We start from the raw sequence: 21,792 nt of genomic DNA on the forward strand, positions 1-21,792 counted from the left end.
CCAATTACTTTTACCTTGAAAGAATTATGCGCATGATAAAGAATGAAATAAAATTTCTCACCTAATATCACAGTGATTGAGTTGAGTTTCTTTCTTTTTAAATATATCACAGCCAGTCACTATGTATTTTAAATTACAAATCACAAAAAAAGACTAGAAACAAAAACTTAATAAATTAACGAAAACAAAAATGAACACAGCTTCTTTGCGAGAACGGTATTTGGTAAGGTGAAAGTTTACTTTCAAGTGTTCCGCGAACAGAAGCTATGCCGCGTGACAACTCTTCCACATTTTGCCTGAGTTAACGTCAACTGGCCGAAAGCGTAGAAGAAACACTAATCGACATGAAAGTGGTCGCTACACTGATCGGTCTCGTGGCGAGCGCGTTCAGAAAAACCAAATCCCCACGACGCGATTTTCGACGACGTCGCGCATACGCGTTCATAAAGCTATCAAATACACGCTTATTTACGTTTCGGGGCTTTTTCGCGAAAGCTAACTCGTGAATTCGCGACTTTGTCAATTCGATACGTCCAATCAGAATTATACCATATAGTGGTATTATCCGGTTATTCGATTCAGAAATTATGATAAACAAATTTCGAAAGTTGTCTTTATCTGAATTATAAAATACGAAGAGTTTAATCGAAAATTAACGGTTTATGATTCATGTTAAAACAATTTATTTAGAACGTTAAGAAAAAATTACTAATTAATAAATGTTACATAAACAGATGTTACCACAAGTAAAGTTACGAAGGCTGCATTTCGAAATTTCGCTTTTCTGACTAGGTTTTAAATAATTACGATGAGCTAACTTGATTATTTTTATGGCAATTAAATAATTGCCATAAACCACCGTAAAGAGATTCCGTTTTGCTAAAATCTTTGCGTATGCATATTACCATACCTGTTCATAATATTTTGATGTAATTTTAATTTAAATTGCTGAGTGTTTTTTCATCGCCCACTTGAGTAAGTTTTACTTGTAAACATAAATTATCTTCATATGACGATAATAAGCTATTAACAATATCCGGGTTTCCTATAAATAATCTTTGCAAACACCATACATATCAAAGTGTATTCAAAAATCTTGAGGCAAAAGTACGTCAATAGCATTTTCAAGTGAGTATACAGAATGTCCTTTCAGTTTTATGCAGTGCTAACTACAGGGTTTTCCAAGAAAAATGCCATTTTTTAGTATAAATGATCGGTTGTTTATTTCATTATAAAGAAGAAGGTATGCCGTTAATAGTGGAAAATAACATTACGCAAATGACCACCACGACCACGCTTACAGGACAATATCCTTTCCATGAAATTTTCCATAACCAAATTGCAAAGTGGCTGCCCTATGTCCTCAATAGCCTCACGAATTCCATCTTTGAGGTCTTGAATCGACGCTGGGCTGTTGGCGTACACCTTCTCTTACAGGCTACAGCAGCAATATTCTCGGCTGTTCTTGAGCGACGTGCACGGGTTTTATTCTTCACATCACTAACTTGTCCCAATTTTTCCACCAATTTCTGTATTGCGGTCCGACAAGGTGCATCACGACGACCCAAAAATGCTCGAGTTTTACGAACCGTCTCAGCCAAAATTTCACCATTTTTATAGTGAATTTTAATAATTTCAATGCGTTGTTGAAGCGTGTATCGTTCCATTTTTATTAATGGCGTACTTTCTACTTGTCAAATGTCAAAAAATGACAGCTTCAAAAGTGACATCTACCGAAATAACGGGTTATTCAAAATAACACCTCTTATTGGAAAACCTTTATTAGAAAGAACTTATATTTGTTAATGGTTTTTCCGTTCTATCTTATCTAAAAATACACTCAAGTTTCTGCCAATGATCACCTTCATGGAATCTGCTCAACAAATCTTAGACAACATCTTATTCTTTGTTCTACACTGAGGGAGAAAAATTTATTCTTGAATGTATTTCTTAGAAACAAGTATAAGATACTCTTAAAACAAAAATATTTTTTTGTTTTAAGAATAGAAATATTATCGAATGAAGTATGTCATATTCTTAGCATCGAAGAATATCAATTTTTTGTATCAAAAAATCCATTCTTGCGTCAATAATTTATAATACTCAAATGAAGAATTATACAAGATTGTTATTATATGAATAAGTTTTTCTAAAAAGAAAGATACGTTATTCTTGACTTAAGAAATCTTTTCTCGATACGAAAATAGGGTTGTTAACGTAACACTAAGATACTCTTTTTCAAGATTATTGATTTACTTTTACTAAGAATTCGTTTTCTTGAGAATCAAAAATATTTGTATACTTGCTTTGAGAATATGTGATTTTTCTTCGCTCAACAAAATGATCTTCTTGTGGATATATAAGAATATGATAAGCTTGAGCCAAGAGTAATAAGAATATATAGTAATCAAGAATATATTTCTCTCTGTGTATGTATATCAGCAGCAAATTTAATTTAGTGTTTAGTTTTATTCGTAAATCAAAATAATAATTTTGCAGCATTCTTTATATTTAAAGATGTGTTGATGTAAATAACTTAACTGTTTTTTAACCTTATTGACAACATTCTAAATTTATCAAAATTATGACTAAAACTACTTCATTTCTGCGAATAAATCTATTAAATTCAAAATTGTTAATTCAAATTATCTCGGCAGATATCATTTTGCGACCTATAAAATAAATTAAGATTTGTAAAACGTACATTCTATATCGATTAAATCACTGTCACAATAATTTACATATTTGAATATAAATTAATTAATTTATAAGCATAAATTAATTATATTTTCTAATAAAACAGAATTAGTTTATCGACCGTTAAAAATATCAATAATCCAAAACCATATCTTGGGTTGCGTGATGATTGATAGACACTCAATAATTGAGGTGTTTTTCTTTCTTTACCAATAAGTACAGTTACATCAAGGACTTTACTTACGCAGGTAGTAAATTACTGTAACCACAACAAGTTAAGAAATTGTAATCAAATTAAAACCTATCCCAATCATTTTTTAAGAATAACAAATGAAAATAGTGATTTTTTTTGCAAATGCACAAGACAATAGAGCATGATATTAAATATTATGGTGGCAAACATTTACTTAGCTTATCAGTAAGTAAATTTGTCGTTGCCCGTCTATTGTGGTATCTTGTATAATAATCGGACCACTTATAGCTGGTGGTAACACCATTTATGATTCGAAATTCCTAAGCCCAAATTAAATATTGCGTGATTATAAATCGCTCAAAATCTTCGGAGTTCTTGATATCGTTTTTTAATAGTCAATTCGTATAAATGAATAAATTAAAAATAATGCGCCGTAGTTAATGATGGGACATTATATGTCATAAAATTTTTCCGTCGACTTCGACTTATGGAAATCATATAAACTAATTAGGCATTCTCGTTAGTATAATGTGGCTCGTGACATTAAGGCGAAAAGAAGTTCGTCAACAAAGTGATTTTTGCTAAAAAGTACTGATAATTTAACAAAGTGTTTTTAAAAAACATCATTATACAATAATTTACTTCGATTATCTGCGGTTTCTAAGAAAGAAACGTTTAATTTTTTGTTGTTCGAATCTGGTGAACGTGTGTAAAAGCATGTTAAAATAACTAATGGTAATTCTAATGCTAAACAGTGTAAATACTACCGTTAAACGTCGAGGCAATGAACCGTTCGGTAAATAGAAAGACCAAAGATCATTTGCTTGGCTTCTTATCGCTTTGTCCGCTGTGCTAACTTATTGTTCGTGCGATTGCCTTTTAATTGGTTATCGAACCGATGTAACAAACAGTGGATGGAAAAATGTACCCTCTCAGAAATGAAAGAGTATATTTTCTTCTTGGCCTGTTTTCAAACAAACAACTTGTTTAGCTGAATATTAAAAAGAAAATTACAGTTTCCAACTAAGGTTAATAAAAAATTATAGTTTCAATTCATAACGTGACCTCAAAATTGAAAAGACGTTATCTAAACAAATTTACAACGTTTGCAAATCTTTTGTTCTATTCAACCTGCTGAAGTAATTTGTTTTATAAAATGATAAGCTAACATATTACTTTAAAACAATAAAGTTATTTAAAACGTGACTCTAAAAATTCAAGCCTTAAGGCTACGTTGAAAATAATTCAGGGATCTAATGACAAAATACATTAACCTAGTAGTGTAGGAATAAGAATAGCTCGCTCCTTTCGATGGAACTTGTACAGGCGCCAAGTTTTTGGCAGTTAATCTTAAGCATTGAGATGCTCGAAATTATTCGACTTAAACAATACGAAACACTTAAAACACTCAGGTTACAAATAAAAGTAGTTGGAATGGTAAAAAAAATAAAAGGAGTTATTTTTTTTGTTTATTTCAAAATAATCTTGAATACACAAACAACTCAATACTCGAATTTATACTTAAATACTTAAAAAAAAATAATTTTTTTATTTCTATAAAACTGTAATTATAATAATAAGTATGTTGGAATAATCTAGTTTGATCTAGGATGAATTAGTTTATTCTAAAATTGTTTTTATCCGATAACAATTACAAATTACAACGAGCGTGAAGTGAATAAAATATGAATGAAAATCACTTACGTTCTAAAGAATCCAAATTAAAAGGGCCTTAAGAAAAAACGTTGTAAATGGTAGGGTGGCCACAACGAAACTGTCAGATAAGAGCCAAGTAATTCAATGTCGTAATCGTTGGAATGCTTTTAAATAATTAGTGCGAATTACGATCGTGGTAAATAAAGCAGTGCACGAATAAAAACTGCACGAATCTTAGACACGCTATACGATATTCTGAGAACAAGAACAAAAAATAAGATAAGAAAGATAAAAGGTTACCCCAAATTAACTTAAACGTTTCGAGGATTGCACAAGTACAAAAGGAACTAAACCCGCATTGAAGTAGATACTATTAACTAGATAAAGATGCTTTTTGTTATCGTATTCTACAGATATTAAATTAAATCTTTTAGTATTATGTAAAAAAAATTAGACAATTTAACCTCTCTTAATGGATATAAAAAAACGTTTCTTTTAGTCAAAATTGAAAGCTCATTAAAAAAAACTTTTACGTAAAGAAAACTTCACACCAAATTTGTGTTACGTTTAAAAAGTAAAATCACCTGCAGTACTGGAAATACTACTTTCACTTCTTCCGGAAATCGTCCCCCATAACCGTGATTGCCTTGAAATGCGGAAACATGATAAATCATTTTTTAAAGAAGAAAAAATTTTATTTAATATTTTAACACCTAAGTTAAATCGAAGAATTACTCGTATGTGATTTAACGACATAATAAATGTTAAATAAAAATGGTGTTAATAACAAGTACGTTGACTGTGTATTAGGAAAATCAATACAACAACCATAAGAACAAGGTCACAGATTACGAGTGCTTAGGAGTATCTCCCCACTCGAGGTTGGTCATAAATCAAATCAAATATACGCATAAGTAAAAAACATAAAGGAAACTATGTAATCAAACACTAATTTTAGAAGAATGTTGGTTTAGTTTTACAAGAATTTATACTTTCTAATCTATACTTTTTCTTTAAAAAAAAGGGTGATTTATGTTTAATCAATCCAATTGGAACGTGAAAACAATTTTTAACAATTAAATTGGAGTTTAGTTGCAACGTTATCATAACCCAATATTTCTATGAAAAAGAAAACGATAACATTTCGTTTGCAATTCAATTGAAATTCATATATTTATCTGAAATATACGGTTTACTAAAGTTTTTTTTGAAAATATTTACTTAAAAATGTCACACGCGTTACAAATTCAATATATCTAGATTTTTAATTAAGGATTTACAATTAGTTACAAAATCTAATAGTCAAGAACCTGTTGGCAAAAGATAGATAGTGTCTGTACAAGTCTATATACAGCTTGAAGTAGCCTAGAAACTACTGGCAGAAAATTAAATATTGTTAGCAGAAGACAGAAACTGTCTATAGAAGTCTATATATTGTTTTAATAGTCTAGAAACTGCTTGCAGAAGATTAAGTATTATTGGCAGAAGATAGATACTGCAAATACTTGGAACCGAAATAACAGAAGCTGTCCAGTACTCCAGACAGAAATTGAAAAGATGACACAACAGAGAAAAATGATAGGGCAACACACCTGCAACATATGCCTACTTAAGTCATCATAAAAATCTCAAATCTTGAAACGGGAAACTTGAAAAATTACTTGACAGAAACTTTGTTGCTTTCCAAAAAAATCTAAAACACATTAAAAATAAAATATTCTTAACATATAATTTCAGAAACATGTTATCACAACAAGGAAAAACTGACTGAAAATGAAATAGAATTGTTTTTGTCAACAACTTGAAAACAATTAAAATATCAGTACTCAATACAGATTCTTTCAAATTTAATTGACTTATCTCATATCGTACCATCTCAATTAAAAGAATCAGTGATAACATAAGTAAATTCTAATATAGAAATACCAGTGTTTTAATTTTAGAACTTTGTATTTGTGCTTTTTAAACTAAAATTTTTTAACAACATAAGAATACATCTGTTTTCAGTCTGAAAGAATAGATAAGACGGTCACGTGCTTTCTTTGTGTATAACCATTACACTGTAGCTATCAATCTGACAAATTTGACCTATTGAGTTCGTTAACATCAATCTACAGCTTGTTATTGAGCGCGAACCATAACGGGGAGATGTCTCGATGGCCGACATTTTTTCCACACGCCACAATTGACTAGCGAAAGTCCGGGTCACATTACTTGATACGCTTTTGATAAACTTTTTGATCGCAATTTAGAATACTTCTTCGACCAAACGTACAAAAACATATTTTTAAGCGCTGTTGATGCCGCTTTGGAGACTTTTTAAAACTCATCTCCCGTTTGGCCCACATAGAGAATACAGCCAATTTAAATATTTGGAACAGTTAAGGCAATTGTGAACAATCAAATGGTCAAATTTCGTAACAACAAATCATCTTTTGAATTGAAATAATAAATTTAAATCATAAAGTGGTTTTTATAGCTTTAAATATGAAAATTTATATATTTTATTTTGATTGAGTGATTAAAAAAAAAAATTTGATACTTGACGAAATTATATTCGCCAAATAAACTTTCTACTCGAGAACTGTGTGAACTGCGGCGTGTTTATGTAAATGAATACATTCCCTTCGTAATTGGGCTGAGAATGTTATAAAATGTTATTTACTTCGGTGCAATTGCAACCTTCAAGAAATTGTTTACTTTTTCCTGTTGATAATGTTTAATCGCGAAACTGTAAATGTCCATAACAGAATCGCAATGTAAAATGTTAATTATGTATTATTTTTTCTTTATAATATAAATAGAGCACCGTTTTATAAATAACTTTCACTTTATAAATTTAAACAATACTTGGAAATAGTGTTCATAGTTTAGTTCTAGTAATAAATAATGCTCTGTTTGCCTTTGTAAATAGTTCAAAGTACGATATTGAATCATATTTAGATAAACAGAATTAGACATAAACGACAATAATTAACGATTTGCAGTTTATTATTGGCTTTCTACACTTTAATATATTTATACGAGATAAAGTATAGGAATAAATTTCTATTTAAATTACATTTGAAAACAGGTCAAGGAAGATAAAAACATGTAGCACAAAAGTTTGTGCAATCCACATGTTCTCGTTTCAGGTATTAAACGATACATACATTAAATTTTTAATTTTGAAACTTACCATCTTTCGAAGTAGAAGGCTTTTCAGGATCGGATTCTTGTTCAGCTTTTTTCGTTCCTGAAAACAACGATGACGCAAAATATTAAAAAAAAACATCTATTATTGATGATCTTGTTATGTAGCGATAAGGAAATAAATAACAAGATTGGAGGTCTACAAATTATGAAATTAACAGCAATTTACACCTCAAATGGAATTTAACAGGTCGATTAAAATTGCAATATTTCAACAAAAAAAAAATTTACAGAGTACAAATTTAATTTAATAATTGTGTGATTTAATAATAAATACAATTAATTAATGGCACGGCTAAACTCGAATATTTCTAGGTCTAGTATTTGTTCTAGTTTTATACTAGTATTGTCACTAGAACTAACACTAGCACTGTTACTAGAACTAACACTAGACCTAGAAACATTCGGGTTTAGCCGTCTTGAGAGACGTGCGGCTAAACCCGAATGTTTCTAGTTCTAGATCTAGTATTAGTTCTAGTTTTATAGTAGCACTATCACTAGAAATATTTTGTCCGTTATATCCGAATTCCGTTCTAACGAATCGTTATATCGAGGTTTTACTGTATTAAAAATCTATGAGAAAGATATAATACAAACAAATTAATTATTAAACATATCATTAAAAAAACTCATTAAAATACAAATTGCCTTTGTTAAAAATTTAAACATTACTACAATTAATTGTAGTTTTAAAACAAATTTCATTTCAATTAAAAATGGTTAATTTTGAAAATAAACGTTTACTTTTCCATTCTTTCATATGACTTTTCAATAGGACTTAAATTAGTCACTGATAATTAGCATGCGATAAATAAATTTATAAATTTTATAATTTTGTTCTTGTTTTCTAATGGTCTGTCACGAACGATTATCTCGTTTTCTACTATTCCACTATTTTGTTAAAAATTAAAACAAACAATACATAAAATAAACAATTTAAAGTTTTTGTTTTGTCAATGTTTGTTTCTTCAAGGTTCATCAACCTTTTGACCATACGAGAATAATGTGCATCTCAACCGTGGAATTTTTGATGCATCCGGTAGGTTTCCACATAAAAGTAGTTTGTTCTTTATTGCCATTTTGGTCCAGCCGTCATACTCGTGTAATGTAATTATAAGTTGAAGGTTTAAACCATCAAAAAGTATTTGTTTTTTTTTGCACCTATAAGAATAAATTAATTACGGATACTTAGAAACACTAAAATACACGCGCTCATCAATCTTATGTTATTGTCGACTTAATCGTTATAATTAAGATGTTGTTTTATTACTTATTACCAACATTTAAGATTTTTTTATTAAACGTAGTAGTAAAGTAGTTTACGACTATTTTTGTTAAAAGGAATTGACGACATCGGACGTATTTTTGTCTAGACATCGCTCATAATAAACACAATTATAAGTTATATCGCGGTTATTCAACGTGTGTGCAGGGAATTGCATCGGCGTTGAATAGAAACGTTAATCAACATCAAGTGTCAAAACATGCTTCACGATTCATTTATCGTCATGTCTGAGGTAAAAGTATTCAGCAAATTCCGAATGCAAAAAAAATCAAAACAAAATTTACGAATGCAATCAAACTGCTATTGAAATTTTTGCAATTAAAATTGCATCAAAACGAACATAGTACTTAGTTGTATACATCTTTTTTTTAACAGCATTAGATGAATCACCAAATCACCTCTAACTAGTTATTAAGCAAGATTACTTAATAACTAGTAGCAGCTTTAGAATTTAAAATAATTGAAATATTTAAATAATAGGAGTAATTAATTATTTGAAGACTATATATAGTGAGAAAAATTTAAATCCTAATCATTCTTTTTCTTTTATTTATAGTCTAAAATATTTTAAATTGTTCAAGTAAGAAGTAAATCATTAGAGAGGAAAATTTATTTCAAATACTGGAAATGAAACTATTCCTTCAATTTCTTATGCAGCTACATATATACAGAACAAATATTCAGTTATTTTGTTGCAGACATGTGTGCAATATTAAAAGTTAATTAATTGTTTAATAATCACTTCTGCACACTTTTTTCCTTTATTATGTTAACTCTCTGGGGTTCGATGTTGTTTCGATTCTTAACTTTCAGCTAATTATTAAAAAAATTATTGCAATTGAAACACTTGGTTCTCTTGTCTTTATCCAATTGAAACAAACAGGTCCATCTGTTCGTTTTATTATCTTGTTGACCTTTCTTGTATACTCATGTATAGTCTTCTTCTTTTATATTCGGTTTTGCAAAAGTTTATTTTCATCCCCCCGGATGGAGACACTTTTAAAGCCTTGTTGGTTATGGTATCTTCATGGCAACAACTTTACAATAAAAAAATGCTTTCATTTTTCTTGTCGAGATACTCCATTTCCTTTAAAAGAAAACTCTTTTATTTTTAACATTGCAATTCGTCTTTGCAACTCAAGCATTTTTTGAGAGACTGTTGAGATAAAGAGATTTTCCCAATATTTTGGAAGGAGATAAAAAACTTAATAAAAAAATTTATTGTATTTCTGAAAAAGGTCATATTAATAAATAAATAATATTGACTTAGAAACCTGTTTTATAAGTATTTTATGAATAACAAAGTAACGTTTCTTGAGTATTATCTTCCGCATGTTAAAAGTATCGTTTGTATAAACTCCAAATTGCTGCTTTTTATCGAGGTGAAAGAGACACCTTATTGGTCTTTAGTCGTTCTTCAACTTGTTGTTTTTATTACTTGAGAAACCATAAACAGATGGTTATTTCGTATGGCACTTGGTCTTCTGAAGTTGTTCTCTTGCGTCGTGTTCCCCAAGTGTTTATCCACTTTCTATCTTCCACTTTACAACATTTTGTAAAGTAATGAGACACATATAGTAGATGAGCTTATAATGTTACGTCTTCGTGTTGTGTTGGCCAGTTCCCTATTTAATTTTGTTGATTCCCCGTATTCAATATATTTATGCTATTTTATATTCAAACATTTTTTAAAGGTTTGCAATTTGATTATAAAATTTGGAATAAAACAAAATTGTTGAATTATGCAACAGTTTATTTATTTACTTTTTTTTTTGGTGATTTCAATGTTTAGGAAATAAAACTTACAAAATGATTATAACACTCTATCTGGGTTTCTTATAATCACTTATATAGATGCCCTTCTTAGTAAAGACATAACAAATCCACAATATACACTTAATCACAATTAACGACCATATTAACCACGCAGAGAGAGAAACACGACAACGTTTGCATTACAAAACATGTTGTTTGGTAAATTTATCACGAAGCAGCAGCCACTGTCCTATATTACCCCGCTGTCGATAATTAATACTATAATAAATCCAAAAACGTTTACAAGTCAACAATTTCGTAATCAAATTCGGTATTTTTCCGTAACTTACAATATGAATACACTAATTAAATGTTTAAAGTAGAAACCTTTTGGGTAATAGTTGTCTTACCGTTAATTCTACATTTTTTGAAATCTCGCAACAACCTGGACGGACGATCTCCGTTTCGTTTTTAACGGAATACAGTAAGAAGGAGTTCATACGAAACTTTGTTTAAGACTAAAATGATTTACTAGACGTATCGGGATCGGAGATATAATCGTTAATAACCACGTAGTAGTAAACAACTCAGTTAGACGTAATTGGTGATTTGCAATGTTGAGTTGTTAAAAGATATTCGCTTTCTTTAGCGTCGGGTATTTATTTTATTTTCAATACGATATTTTCGGGACGATAATGATAATGTATTTAAATAAAATTGGATGCATTATTTGTATGTATGAGGCTTTTGTATTATCACAACTGTCTCACATAAGAACGCATAAAACATAAACAAATGCTGACGTAGAAAATTTAAAAATAGCATTAATTATATATAGACTGAATAAACCGCAAGGTCAGGCAAATATACCTACTCAACAACGCGATTCTGGCGTAAATAAGTATCCGCTTAATTCTGGTTGCCCGTTTATGTAAATCTTCTGAACTTTAAATATTTTTCGTGTGTATAAAAAAGGATTTAAAACGACGTGTTGACATCGTTATAAAGGATAATGTAGATCATCTTGGCAAGTATGACATAATAATAATAAAATACTTTGATTTTATGATTTATTTTGACTTATTTAAGTCAAACTAAAAAGTACATAAAACCTAACTCCTTCGATTTGATGATATAACGTGTTTTCCACTACCGCATTTGCTATATAAATTGTACGCAATCTAGTGTTAATTACTATAATTAGCGGCAACTGCTGCAATTTAATTGTGCCAATTTCCCAGATAATGTAAATCAAGTCAGTTTACACGATCAAATTGACATAAACTTTCACTATAAACAAATAAAAGAGTCTTCTTAAATAAATACATGAAACCAAGTTATTTAACAAAAATGTAATAAACCGTAACAAATTAAATAGATCACCTCAAACAAACAAAAAGTTCATGTCTTTCTAAATAAACGAAAGTTCAATAAAGCGCTTTTTAAGTGATTTACTATCAAGAAAATTTGCGCTCCACGTAGTTGGACATACACAACTTTAATTTCCTTCCTGCAAATCTTCATTTCCTAGAAAATAAATGTTTATTTCAATTTAGTTCCGACAGATTTAACCTTAACACAGGATTTAAGAAATAAAATGTTTAAGGAAGCACTTCTTTGTGTAATCTTTTACGATAATTTTCAATATCAAATTTATTTAAGAAAAACTAAATGATTGACAAGTTTTATCGGTAACCTTCCTTAAAATTTCCGTTAATTGATGACCTCGTTCTGAAGTTAACATTTTTTTATAGATTAACCCACATTGACGAATTCCAAAATGATTATTATTACAAAATCAATTAAAATTTTTAATGTCCACTTATACACCGTGAGAATAACAAATTAAGATATCACATTATGTATAGTAAAGGGGGATTTATAAAAATGATTTATGACGATTTACTCTAGAAATAACCACACCTGAATTAGTTATAAATTCTTACATCATCCGTAGTCTATAATTTATTGAAAGGTTAAATATTGTGTATAACCATGAAAATATAATAAAATAATAATTTAAAAGATAGTATTGGGAGCTATTTGCATAAAAATAATTTAATCAGGCCTATAACAACTTTTTTATAATTTTTTCTTGACCTTAATATTCTTAATTAATATTAATATTCTTCTTCTGCGTCGTATTTTCATAACTAAGAAGTGATTCCATGTTTATGAGCATTCTTCTATTTTATTCCTCCATAACTGGCAGTGTTGTACCTCTTGAAGCGGAATGGTGTTATCTCATTTACCTGGTTGGGCCACCTAGTTTACAATCTCCCCCTTAGTCTTCTTCAAAAGCATTTTTACAGCCACATCATCCAGCAGTTTGAAAATTTCTGCCTCGATTTGATCTGCTCCAGAATCCTTATCACTTCCTCTTATCACCTTAATTTTATAATTAATAAAAATATTAACACCAAATTTTTTAACTTATTTTTTACTTTCCCTTTTCATCAACAAAAAAAGATAACAATACTAACTCATTAGTAATTCCTTTCCATTAATAATCCCGAATTAAGCTGGTTGTCACGCTCGATATTTTCAACACGCCGGAGAGAGAAGGAGGTCTTGTATGACGTCAATGCTGCAATCGTGTTTAACGAGTCATCACCATCATTGAGCACGACTCCAAGTCAAACGAGCCAAATAAAAAATGCTTGGTATAAATCATCTCAAATAACGAGATTCGTAAGAATCGTGATAAAAATTACGAGATAAAAGTAAACTTCCTATTTTCCAAAATAAAACGATAAAAGTCATTGTTTGTCACAAAATTTTAATACAATTCTAAGTGATCGACGTCAGTGAAAATGTCACAAAGGCATAGTTTATGGTGTTTACTTATTACTAGAAACGAAAACCAAGTTTGCATTATTCATCATTGAATTGTTTAAGGTTACAACTACTTTATAATCCTATTATGTTTCCCTAGATTAAATATTATCCAAAGTGAGTTGATCGTTTAATAAATAATTGTGCAACAAAACTACATACGTCCGATATCACCCCACACGTTGTAAATTTACACCGTGAATCACGAAATTTGAAGCACTTAGAGCGTCATTAGCGGTTGTACATAATATTCATTCATGATTAAATCTGGTTATCGCCTGGTTTAAGCTGTTTTTGTAATAAATGTAAAGAAGATAACGTGAAGGTCGGATTAAAAATGTTCGAAAACAAATTACTTATACGTTTTGTACAGGGGAGGGTTAAAAGTGTGAAGTTAAACGAGAAAAAAGCGTGGGAGGTTAATTTAAAAGTTCGAAAGGAAAAAAGAAAGGTCGAATGGCGACCCTTAACAAAACATACACCTGTAAAACCACTTTCCAAATCTGGCGTCAACTCGATTATGCTTGGTTAGTTTCGCTCCCGTGAGTTTCATCAAAGCGGACCAGCACAAAACGTCTACCATCTGACGGTGAAAATTGAAAAGGCAACCTTCAATGATATGAAAACATACAAAAAAATAAATAGAAATAACTACATAAATAAAAACTCCACCTTTTATACAATTTTATAACCTATTCTATCAATAACCAGATTTATATTGGATTTCTTTCTTCTTTAAACCTCTTTATAAAAATTGTGTTTGATCAATTCTACGAAAATAATCGCGGAGAGTTCAAGGACGCACTTTTAATACCGGTTGATTTATGTTCATTTTAGAATGATATATAAACAAGTTTTTTTTAACCATCATTAACTTGTCGAATACATAATCGCAAAACAAAGCAGGGACTCAATTTTAAAAATAAGGTCATAGTCCAAATGGCTCGTCAAATCGCGGTTAAAGTGTCGCAAAATGTTTATTTTTTGTAGTCCATTCACTGATCACGTTCGCTTTCAAAACCTTTTTTGATAATAACTCCTAAACAACAACTTTTAATAAATTCGATAACAATCTCAAAAATAACTAAAAATAAATTTTTGATATCTACCTGAATTCATTTTAATATTTAAGTATAAAAAATAAGAAAGTGTTTCAATCAGACATTTTCGTTATCTAAATCCAGACTGCGACAACCTTTTATTTTACACTATCACACCCGTTACTTCACAATGTCACACCCGTAGATTAAATTTAAGCAAAGCCACTATGGCTTCCCACATTTCTTAATCCTTTGTATTCATATACATACATAATTTTACAATATTTTCTGATTTAACGTCAACTCTGCCAAGAATGCCATCAAAGTGCCACCCAAGTATTATTCACAGATACTGCTCCATGTACAATGAACTGATAAACAGCTTCTGATATAGTTAAACCAAGTTTTTTGTCATCGATTTTCATACTTACTAGAACATTTCCACTGGGGAACATCTGGAGCACGATGAAATACTGCAGAGCGCACATACCAGGTATTGGTGAGATGATAATGCGACATGATAATGAAACCAATGTGTGCAGAGAACCAGTGCTCCAGAAATGTGTACTTGATATTAATCCAATTTCTGACTTTTTCATCACTAAGTTAATCAATCATCACCTAAGAGAGATACACTCATCCCAGGAGTCTTGTATTCAAGCAAAATCTTTTTTTGGTTTGCCACAAAGGCTATATACTCTATTTGCCGGCTTGAGTCAGAGTGCTATCGATAAAACCGCTTGCGGAAACTAGATGTGAATGCAGTATAGAATCGGCGGAAGCCGTTAGCAGATAATACAACAAATTGTCAGTTGGTTAGTTAGTTGTAGTTGCTCTTATCATTTAGGAAGTTCAATTGTAGCAGGCAAAAAATGCCTATATACAACACGAAGACACATTGGCTTGATAATTACCAAGAAAATGTTTTCCAATCATCCTTAGTAACAGCGAGGGAATTAACCAAAGAAAATGATATTGACAGAAAGTTCAAGTCGCAACGAATGTTGATTAATAAGATAAAGACGTCAGCTTTTATATTACACTGTCACACCCGTTACAAATCAATACAATTAATCGACGTCAGTTAAACCGTTATAAAAGATAAGATGAGGTTTTTAATTGATGAAAAAAATGGTTTCACCTGGTATTATTCAAATTCCTTTAGAATATTTTTTTATTTATTTTGTTCTAGTTTGACCCGGTGTTGATTTACAAATGAAAATGTTTTGCGTATCTTAATTTAAACAGATAAGTTAGTTCATAGTGTCCTTAAGGCCACTTTTTATCGACTTTTGAATATGAAATTTGTCTTAAGTGATCGACAACAGGCGTGTTTACCCTCCATATAGAGTAAATAGATTTTGGACATTTCTAAATTAATTTACACTTCTAATTTTCTGATCCTAATATCCGTCTGTTAGGCATCTAAAACTCTATCTTCCAAAACATATTTTTTATTTTTGTCATTAATAAAGTATCTGAAACAATTGGTTGCCATGGTTACGTATGGTTACTGCTATTTTTCTGAATAAATGGGAATTTGTGCGTTACTTTTGGGAAACACTGTATATACGACTCTAGTTAATTTTATAAAAAATGTAATTTCAAGCCCAATTTGAACGAAATTAACCCATTCCTAGAAACGTTTTAGACGAGTTAAGAATTCGTTTTAGAGGTGTTCCTGTAAATTCATGTCTTCATATTTTAATTAATTTACTTTATTTGACAGTTTGAATAAAAATTAAAGTTGTCAACAAGACGGAAACTGTCAAATTGACATTTAACACAAATTTATGACTCATCTTATGTTATAAGGAAATAAATTATACTACATAAAAATAAAATTAATATCATAAACAAAATTGTACCATGTTAGATAAACAAGCTCATTATCCATTATTAATCGTTAATTTAAAGTGTTTTTTTTTTCTTAAACAATATACAATCGTAAATATTTGAAGTTGACATAATAAACCATAACCTAAAAATAAATCAAAAGTCCACAGTAACTACAATCTTAAAATAACAACTAGCCACACTTGGTGACAAAAACAATATGTTCCCGCGATTACCTCGAAGATAATACAGCATGTTTATGTAAATAATTTATAAAAATATAATCGAAATCTCGCTTAGTGTCGAAGGTCAAAACAAAAAATGAAGTCTTACCATTGCTCCCGGTTTTCGTAGATTTACTCGGTCTTACGGTCTTTTTATTTGGAACTGTTGGTTTCGATGTCTTTTTAGGTCCCATTGTTAAACTCACTCGGTCACTATTACATTCGAAAAATAATTAGGTTAAGGTAATTCAATAAAAAACACGGAACATCCGAGCACCATCGTCCGCCATAGATGTTTTCGCCGACGATGATTGCCTTGATTGGTCATGATTCGTATTAGAGTAACCACGTGATCGAAAGAGAATTCTAATTCGTATAAAAGAATTTCTTTAGAATCAAAAAAAATTTCGAACTATTTCCAATAACACGTGGTGAAAAACTAACAATCCTAAAAACGTTTTATTAAGCGAAATCAGAGTTACCATATGTTTTTGTTAAACTTGACATAACCCCTTATTGTTCTTAAATATTTCTTTATTATTCACCGAAAGATTATTATGTTTATTTTAAATACATTTATCAAAGTTTCATTAATAATTAAAAGTAAACTTGTTTATAAAAAGACAATAAATAAATTTCTTTACTAGTGACCTCTTTTAACGAAACTTTGTAATCAATACTTTGCCTTGTCATGTATAGATGGCCTTACAGTATGACAACTAAATAAATCAAAATGTAAACATAACCTAAAAAAAAATTAAAATTAAATTTTCAATTAAAAATGTATATAAATAAATTAAGTTCATTTCTGAAATGTATTAAGTACGCACAACTTTCGCAAAATCGTTTAAATTCAACGATGCAAGAATCATGCGATACCATCCAAAAATGTTTAGGTTAGAATCACATGTTATTATATTTTAATTAATTTAAAAACAACCTTATTTTAGGATTATCAAAATCTTACGCTTTAAAATTAGTTAAATCTAATGGTTTAACACGAGTAGATAAAGAAAATATAATTGAAAATGTAAATTTATTGTCATCACTTGGATTTACAAAAGAAGAAATTATAAATAACGGTGTACTTTTAAGAAGATCATGTAAGCAGTTACAAGATCAATGTCTTGTTTTAAAGGAGGTGGGATTCAAGGATGTAACTCCAACTGTTCTAGTGAAGTAATTAAGGAAATTTAATTTTATATTTTTACTTATTTTTGTGTAGTTTTAGGAAATTACTTTATAAAACTGTGAAGACACTAAAAAATATGTCATTTTTATCAAAAGATTGCAATGTTTTTGCTAATCTTTTAACACATTTAGATCCAAAACCCTCAGATTTTTTGATTGGGTATAAATATAATGAACAAGATATGGTTGCGAAAATCCATGCAGTAATTATAAAGAAATATCTAGGTTTGTTAATGAAAATAATTAATTTTATTTAACTTTTATTATTAAATGTATAGAATGGCGCTTAGAAGCAACACCAACAGAAATAGAAACAACATTTAGAAAGTATCGTACATTGAATTATAAAAGTTTTCAAAATATCTCAGAAAATATCAAATTTGCTTTAAGCATAGGTTTTCCCCCAAAAAAACTTCTCGGATTTAATTATGTTTTAATAACCAATCCTAATTACCCTAAAACGATCATAAAAGAAATGCCTTTTATGCATGATTTAGATATGAAAGTAGCTATGAGACGATATCCAAAATTAGCAACAATTTTACCGAGGAATTTTAAAAAGATTTATGAAATACTTAAAAAAGAAGAATTTCCAGATGAATTTATAAAAAATCACATGAATGTGTTCTGTTTATCGCCTAAAACGGTTTTATTTAGATTAAATGAGTTGAAACGTACTCCAGAGTTGAATATTTTAAGAGGAAATCCTAACATATTGAAACTAATTGTGCATTATAACAGAACAAGGTATAGAATGTCTATTATGAAGGATATGGATTTGAAATGTTTTACTGTTAATCCTTTAGAAAAAGATGATGAGGAATTATTTGATAATAAAATGAAACTTGGAAATGATATGAACGCAAAATATGATGTTATTTTATTATTAAAAGGTTTATTAAATGCAGATAAAGATACTTTGAAAAATGGTTTAAAGAAACACCCTCATTATTTAGAAATTCCTCTTCTCGAGATTAAAACGACAGTTAAATTTCTTCAGAAAAATTTTAGTAATGAAGCCATTTTAAACGTTTTACCCATAGTTTTATACCCAATGTAAGTTTTTTTTATGGTAGTAATAAAAATGCTGATTTATTTTCACTTTTTAGAAGCAAAATACGAGATGCTTTAAGGATTCTTAATTTAATGAAAGATCTGTCATATGGAAATCTTTCAGAAACGAATAAGTTAAATTTGATTCCGTATATCATAGAAAAATCTCATCATTTTACAGGGGATGGAGTATGGACAAATAAGTAACAAAACAAATTTTTTAAGGAGACTGAAATTTAATAAAACTTTTTTAATATTTTTAAATTATTTAAATTTATTTACAAGTAAAAATAGAGTCCTTAAAAATCCTTTATTTTAATACTGACATCTATCAACTAGAAATAGAAGAATTTAGTTGAACAATTAATTGTAAGGTGGCGTTAATATATTGATTATTATAGTATAGCTAATTTGAACATCAAACAACAAAAATGACATTGGTTTTTTTAAGGAATGGAATTTATATAAATAGGTTTAAATAATTTTTACTCTGGGTTAATCTCTTAACTTCTCGGTGACGTTTATCTAATAATATAAGTAAATATACATAATATGCTCTATTTTATATTTTTTGTTTTAGTGTTGTTAGGGATGTTTATAGATATACAGTTGCTAATTTTGGATGAGGAAGAACGGAAGCTGCACCTGGTGAAGAAATGGAAGTGGGTACAAAACCAAGAAATAGGAGTGTCCAAGAAATAAAGATGCTATTGCATACTAGGAACGAAGGAGTGGCAATTTGCTAACTGTATCTTGCAAATATATCCTGCTGTTAGACAATGAGAGCACTTAAAACAGCTAATTATTGGAAGTATAATAATAATATTGTACTGTATAATAATGTCTTTATCAAGTATTTAACTACAGGTCTCCTAAAAACTTGTTATTCTACACAAAATTCTCTTGGATACAGGTTGGGTCATTACTTGTTCAAAAAAATTACATCTTGGCTTAATAGTGGTGATATTTTTGCTAATTCCAGTCTAGGAAAAGCACTACAGCGGACCACGTCATTACCATAAAATGCTACTTTATCAAATGCAACCACTGAAACTCCATTTATAATTCTCCTCTTTTGTTATCGACTCTTACTCTCATAGATGTAACGATGTGCCATCTACCTTATGGCTAGTAATACCCAGAACTTTAATAAATATTGCACGATAGAGATTTTGTAGGTTTTTCGATAATATCCAGAATCAAAACGGTTAAGGAAAATGATTTTCCTTTACTACTGTTGTCTATATGGCTTTCTTGGTTTGGTGAAATTAACTTTTTCCGAGGTATTGTAGTATCGTAGTAATTTTAATTTCCCACGTTGTCAAGTGTTCGAACATTCAAAAGTTAACTTCCTTATTTTTTCTTTTTACAAGAACACATTGTTTCGTTACACCTATGTTTTTGACGGGTTCACCATGGGAAGAACCCGGTAGTTGGACTCGGACAATGGTTAAATTAAATAAAAATAATTTTGCAATTGAAGGACAAGGGTCCGAAGATGGGCCGAGTTGACCAGTTAACTCTGACAATCGGCGATTGTGTCCGGAGTCCGACCCCTTTACGTTTCTTCCCGCACCACCTTAACCCTAATCAACCCTTACACCACGTTCGATTGTGTCGACCTCGTCTTATTTTTTGTCTTCTCTTCGGATTTGTTACGCTACAATACTTTTTTGAAGCAAAAAAAATTCTTTGATAAATTTTAATTTTTTTTTAAGTAATGTTTTGTTATCTAACGTTGGAATCTCTCAGAATGCAATATGCACTTACATGTAGGTGAGTAATTTCAATGCATGTAGTAGCTATTTCGAAGCGGCTTCTTTTGAAATTAATAGGTTCTCAGAAACTCGAACGAAAAAAAGACCAGAAAAAAAAGTCTTATAACTCGACCGAATTTCGACCAAAGTTGTTATTGCAGACGAGACTCGCGATCGGCGTCGTCCTTGACGGCGCATCGTTTTGGCCTTGGCCTTCATCGAGATGTGCAGTCTCTTTCGGCGGTGTGATCGTCTCTTCTTTTCGTCCCCCCGCTCTTTCTTATTTCTCTTCTTCTTTTAATTTTTCTTTTGAAATTTTTTTTCGTTTAATTTTTCTTTCAATTTTTTTTTCGTCGCCCATCGTGGTGCAAGCAACGTCGCGTCCATATTTCGGCGGTATCTCCTTTTGTTCCGTTCACGCCATCGCCCGCTGCTAATGACCGTTCGTAATGAGGTTTTGCACCTTTGTAATGATTCTCGTTTCGACGTCGTCAACAACATTTGGGTTCTAAATAAAAAAAAAATTTAAACTAAATTAAACTTTATTATGGGTTTTAAATTTATTTTCCAACATTCTTATTTCGTTGGCCGTTGACATAGTAACACAAATCGCGAATCTCACCCTTCGTTATTTTATAAATAGAAAAAAAAGGGGGAAGGACGTTCTCCTTTTACTTACCACGTCCGGAGAGTTTAAGAGGAAGCTGTGCACCTTATCCTAGGTTTTCTGCACGGGGATGCACACATAGGTTGCATTGTTGATGATGATGGATGCTCGGACACCCCTGAGAACGTTGGGGTTCTAGTTGTACCCTTCATGATACATTGCTGAGTATTGTGTCGAACTGATCTATATTTTATTTGGAATAATGGGGTGCTGTCAGTTGATCACCGGGTGAGATTCTTTTGAATTTAGCAAAGGTATCGTCATCAAGATAAGAAATCGTAATTGTAACTGACTTGTATTGTGCGGAGCAAGTTGATTAGATTGGTAACAATGGCATTGAAGATTTTTTTTGGGCGAAGAAGGTTGTTATTAATTTTAAGTGGTGTAAAAATTTAATTATTTTATTAATTT

General features: G+C 30.2%; 2 protein-coding genes and 2 long non-coding RNA genes across 10 annotated transcripts in view; 1 reads left to right on the forward strand and 3 right to left on the reverse strand.

The window, feature by feature from the left end:
- LOC111424761 (NFAT nuclear factor) overlaps positions 1-17,201 on the reverse strand; it is a 34,972-nt gene extending 17,771 nt beyond the window's left edge. For 4 of the 7 annotated variants that reach the window (XM_023058430.2, XM_023058426.2, XM_023058427.2 and 1 more), the window contains exons 1-2: positions 16,823-17,201; positions 7,725-7,781 (exon numbers count right to left, since the gene is read on the reverse strand). In XM_023058430.2, coding sequence (XP_022914198.1) covers positions 7,725-7,781; positions 16,823-16,907 — 142 coding nt within the window. In that variant the 5' untranslated portion in view covers positions 16,908-17,201. Of the gene's footprint in view, positions 1-61; positions 370-7,724; positions 7,782-11,188; positions 11,390-16,822 lie in introns of those variants that run through there. The other 3 variants (XM_023058431.2, XM_023058429.2, XM_023058428.2) reach the window with 2 other exon arrangements.
- On the reverse strand, positions 12,726-16,815 carry LOC139430027 (uncharacterized). Its single transcript, XR_011640596.1, has 2 exons — positions 13,262-16,815; positions 12,726-13,166 (listed from the first exon to the last, which is right to left on the reverse strand). It is a non-coding gene; the product is annotated as an uncharacterized lncRNA (long non-coding RNA).
- A 226-nt stretch (positions 17,202-17,427) lies between the features above and the next one.
- On the forward strand, positions 17,428-19,221 carry LOC111424857 (mitochondrial transcription termination factor 5). The gene is made up of 5 exons (XM_023058550.2): positions 17,428-17,609; positions 17,664-17,892; positions 17,939-18,129; positions 18,183-18,960; positions 19,014-19,221. The coding sequence occupies exons 1-5, from the start codon at positions 17,495-17,497 to the stop codon at positions 19,162-19,164; spliced, it is 1,464 nt and encodes a 487-aa protein (XP_022914318.2). The 5' UTR covers positions 17,428-17,494; the 3' UTR covers positions 19,165-19,221.
- Positions 19,222-19,465: 244 nt separating this feature from the next.
- On the reverse strand, positions 19,466-21,684 carry LOC139430028 (uncharacterized). Its single transcript, XR_011640597.1, has 2 exons — positions 21,394-21,684; positions 19,466-21,222 (listed from the first exon to the last, which is right to left on the reverse strand). It is a non-coding gene; the product is annotated as an uncharacterized lncRNA (long non-coding RNA).
- Between the last annotated feature and the right edge of the window lie 108 nt (positions 21,685-21,792).

Source organism: Onthophagus taurus, chromosome 6 (assembly GCF_036711975.1).
Source record: "Onthophagus taurus isolate NC chromosome 6, IU_Otau_3.0, whole genome shotgun sequence".
Taxonomy (NCBI): Eukaryota; Metazoa; Arthropoda; class Insecta; order Coleoptera; family Scarabaeidae; genus Onthophagus; species Onthophagus taurus.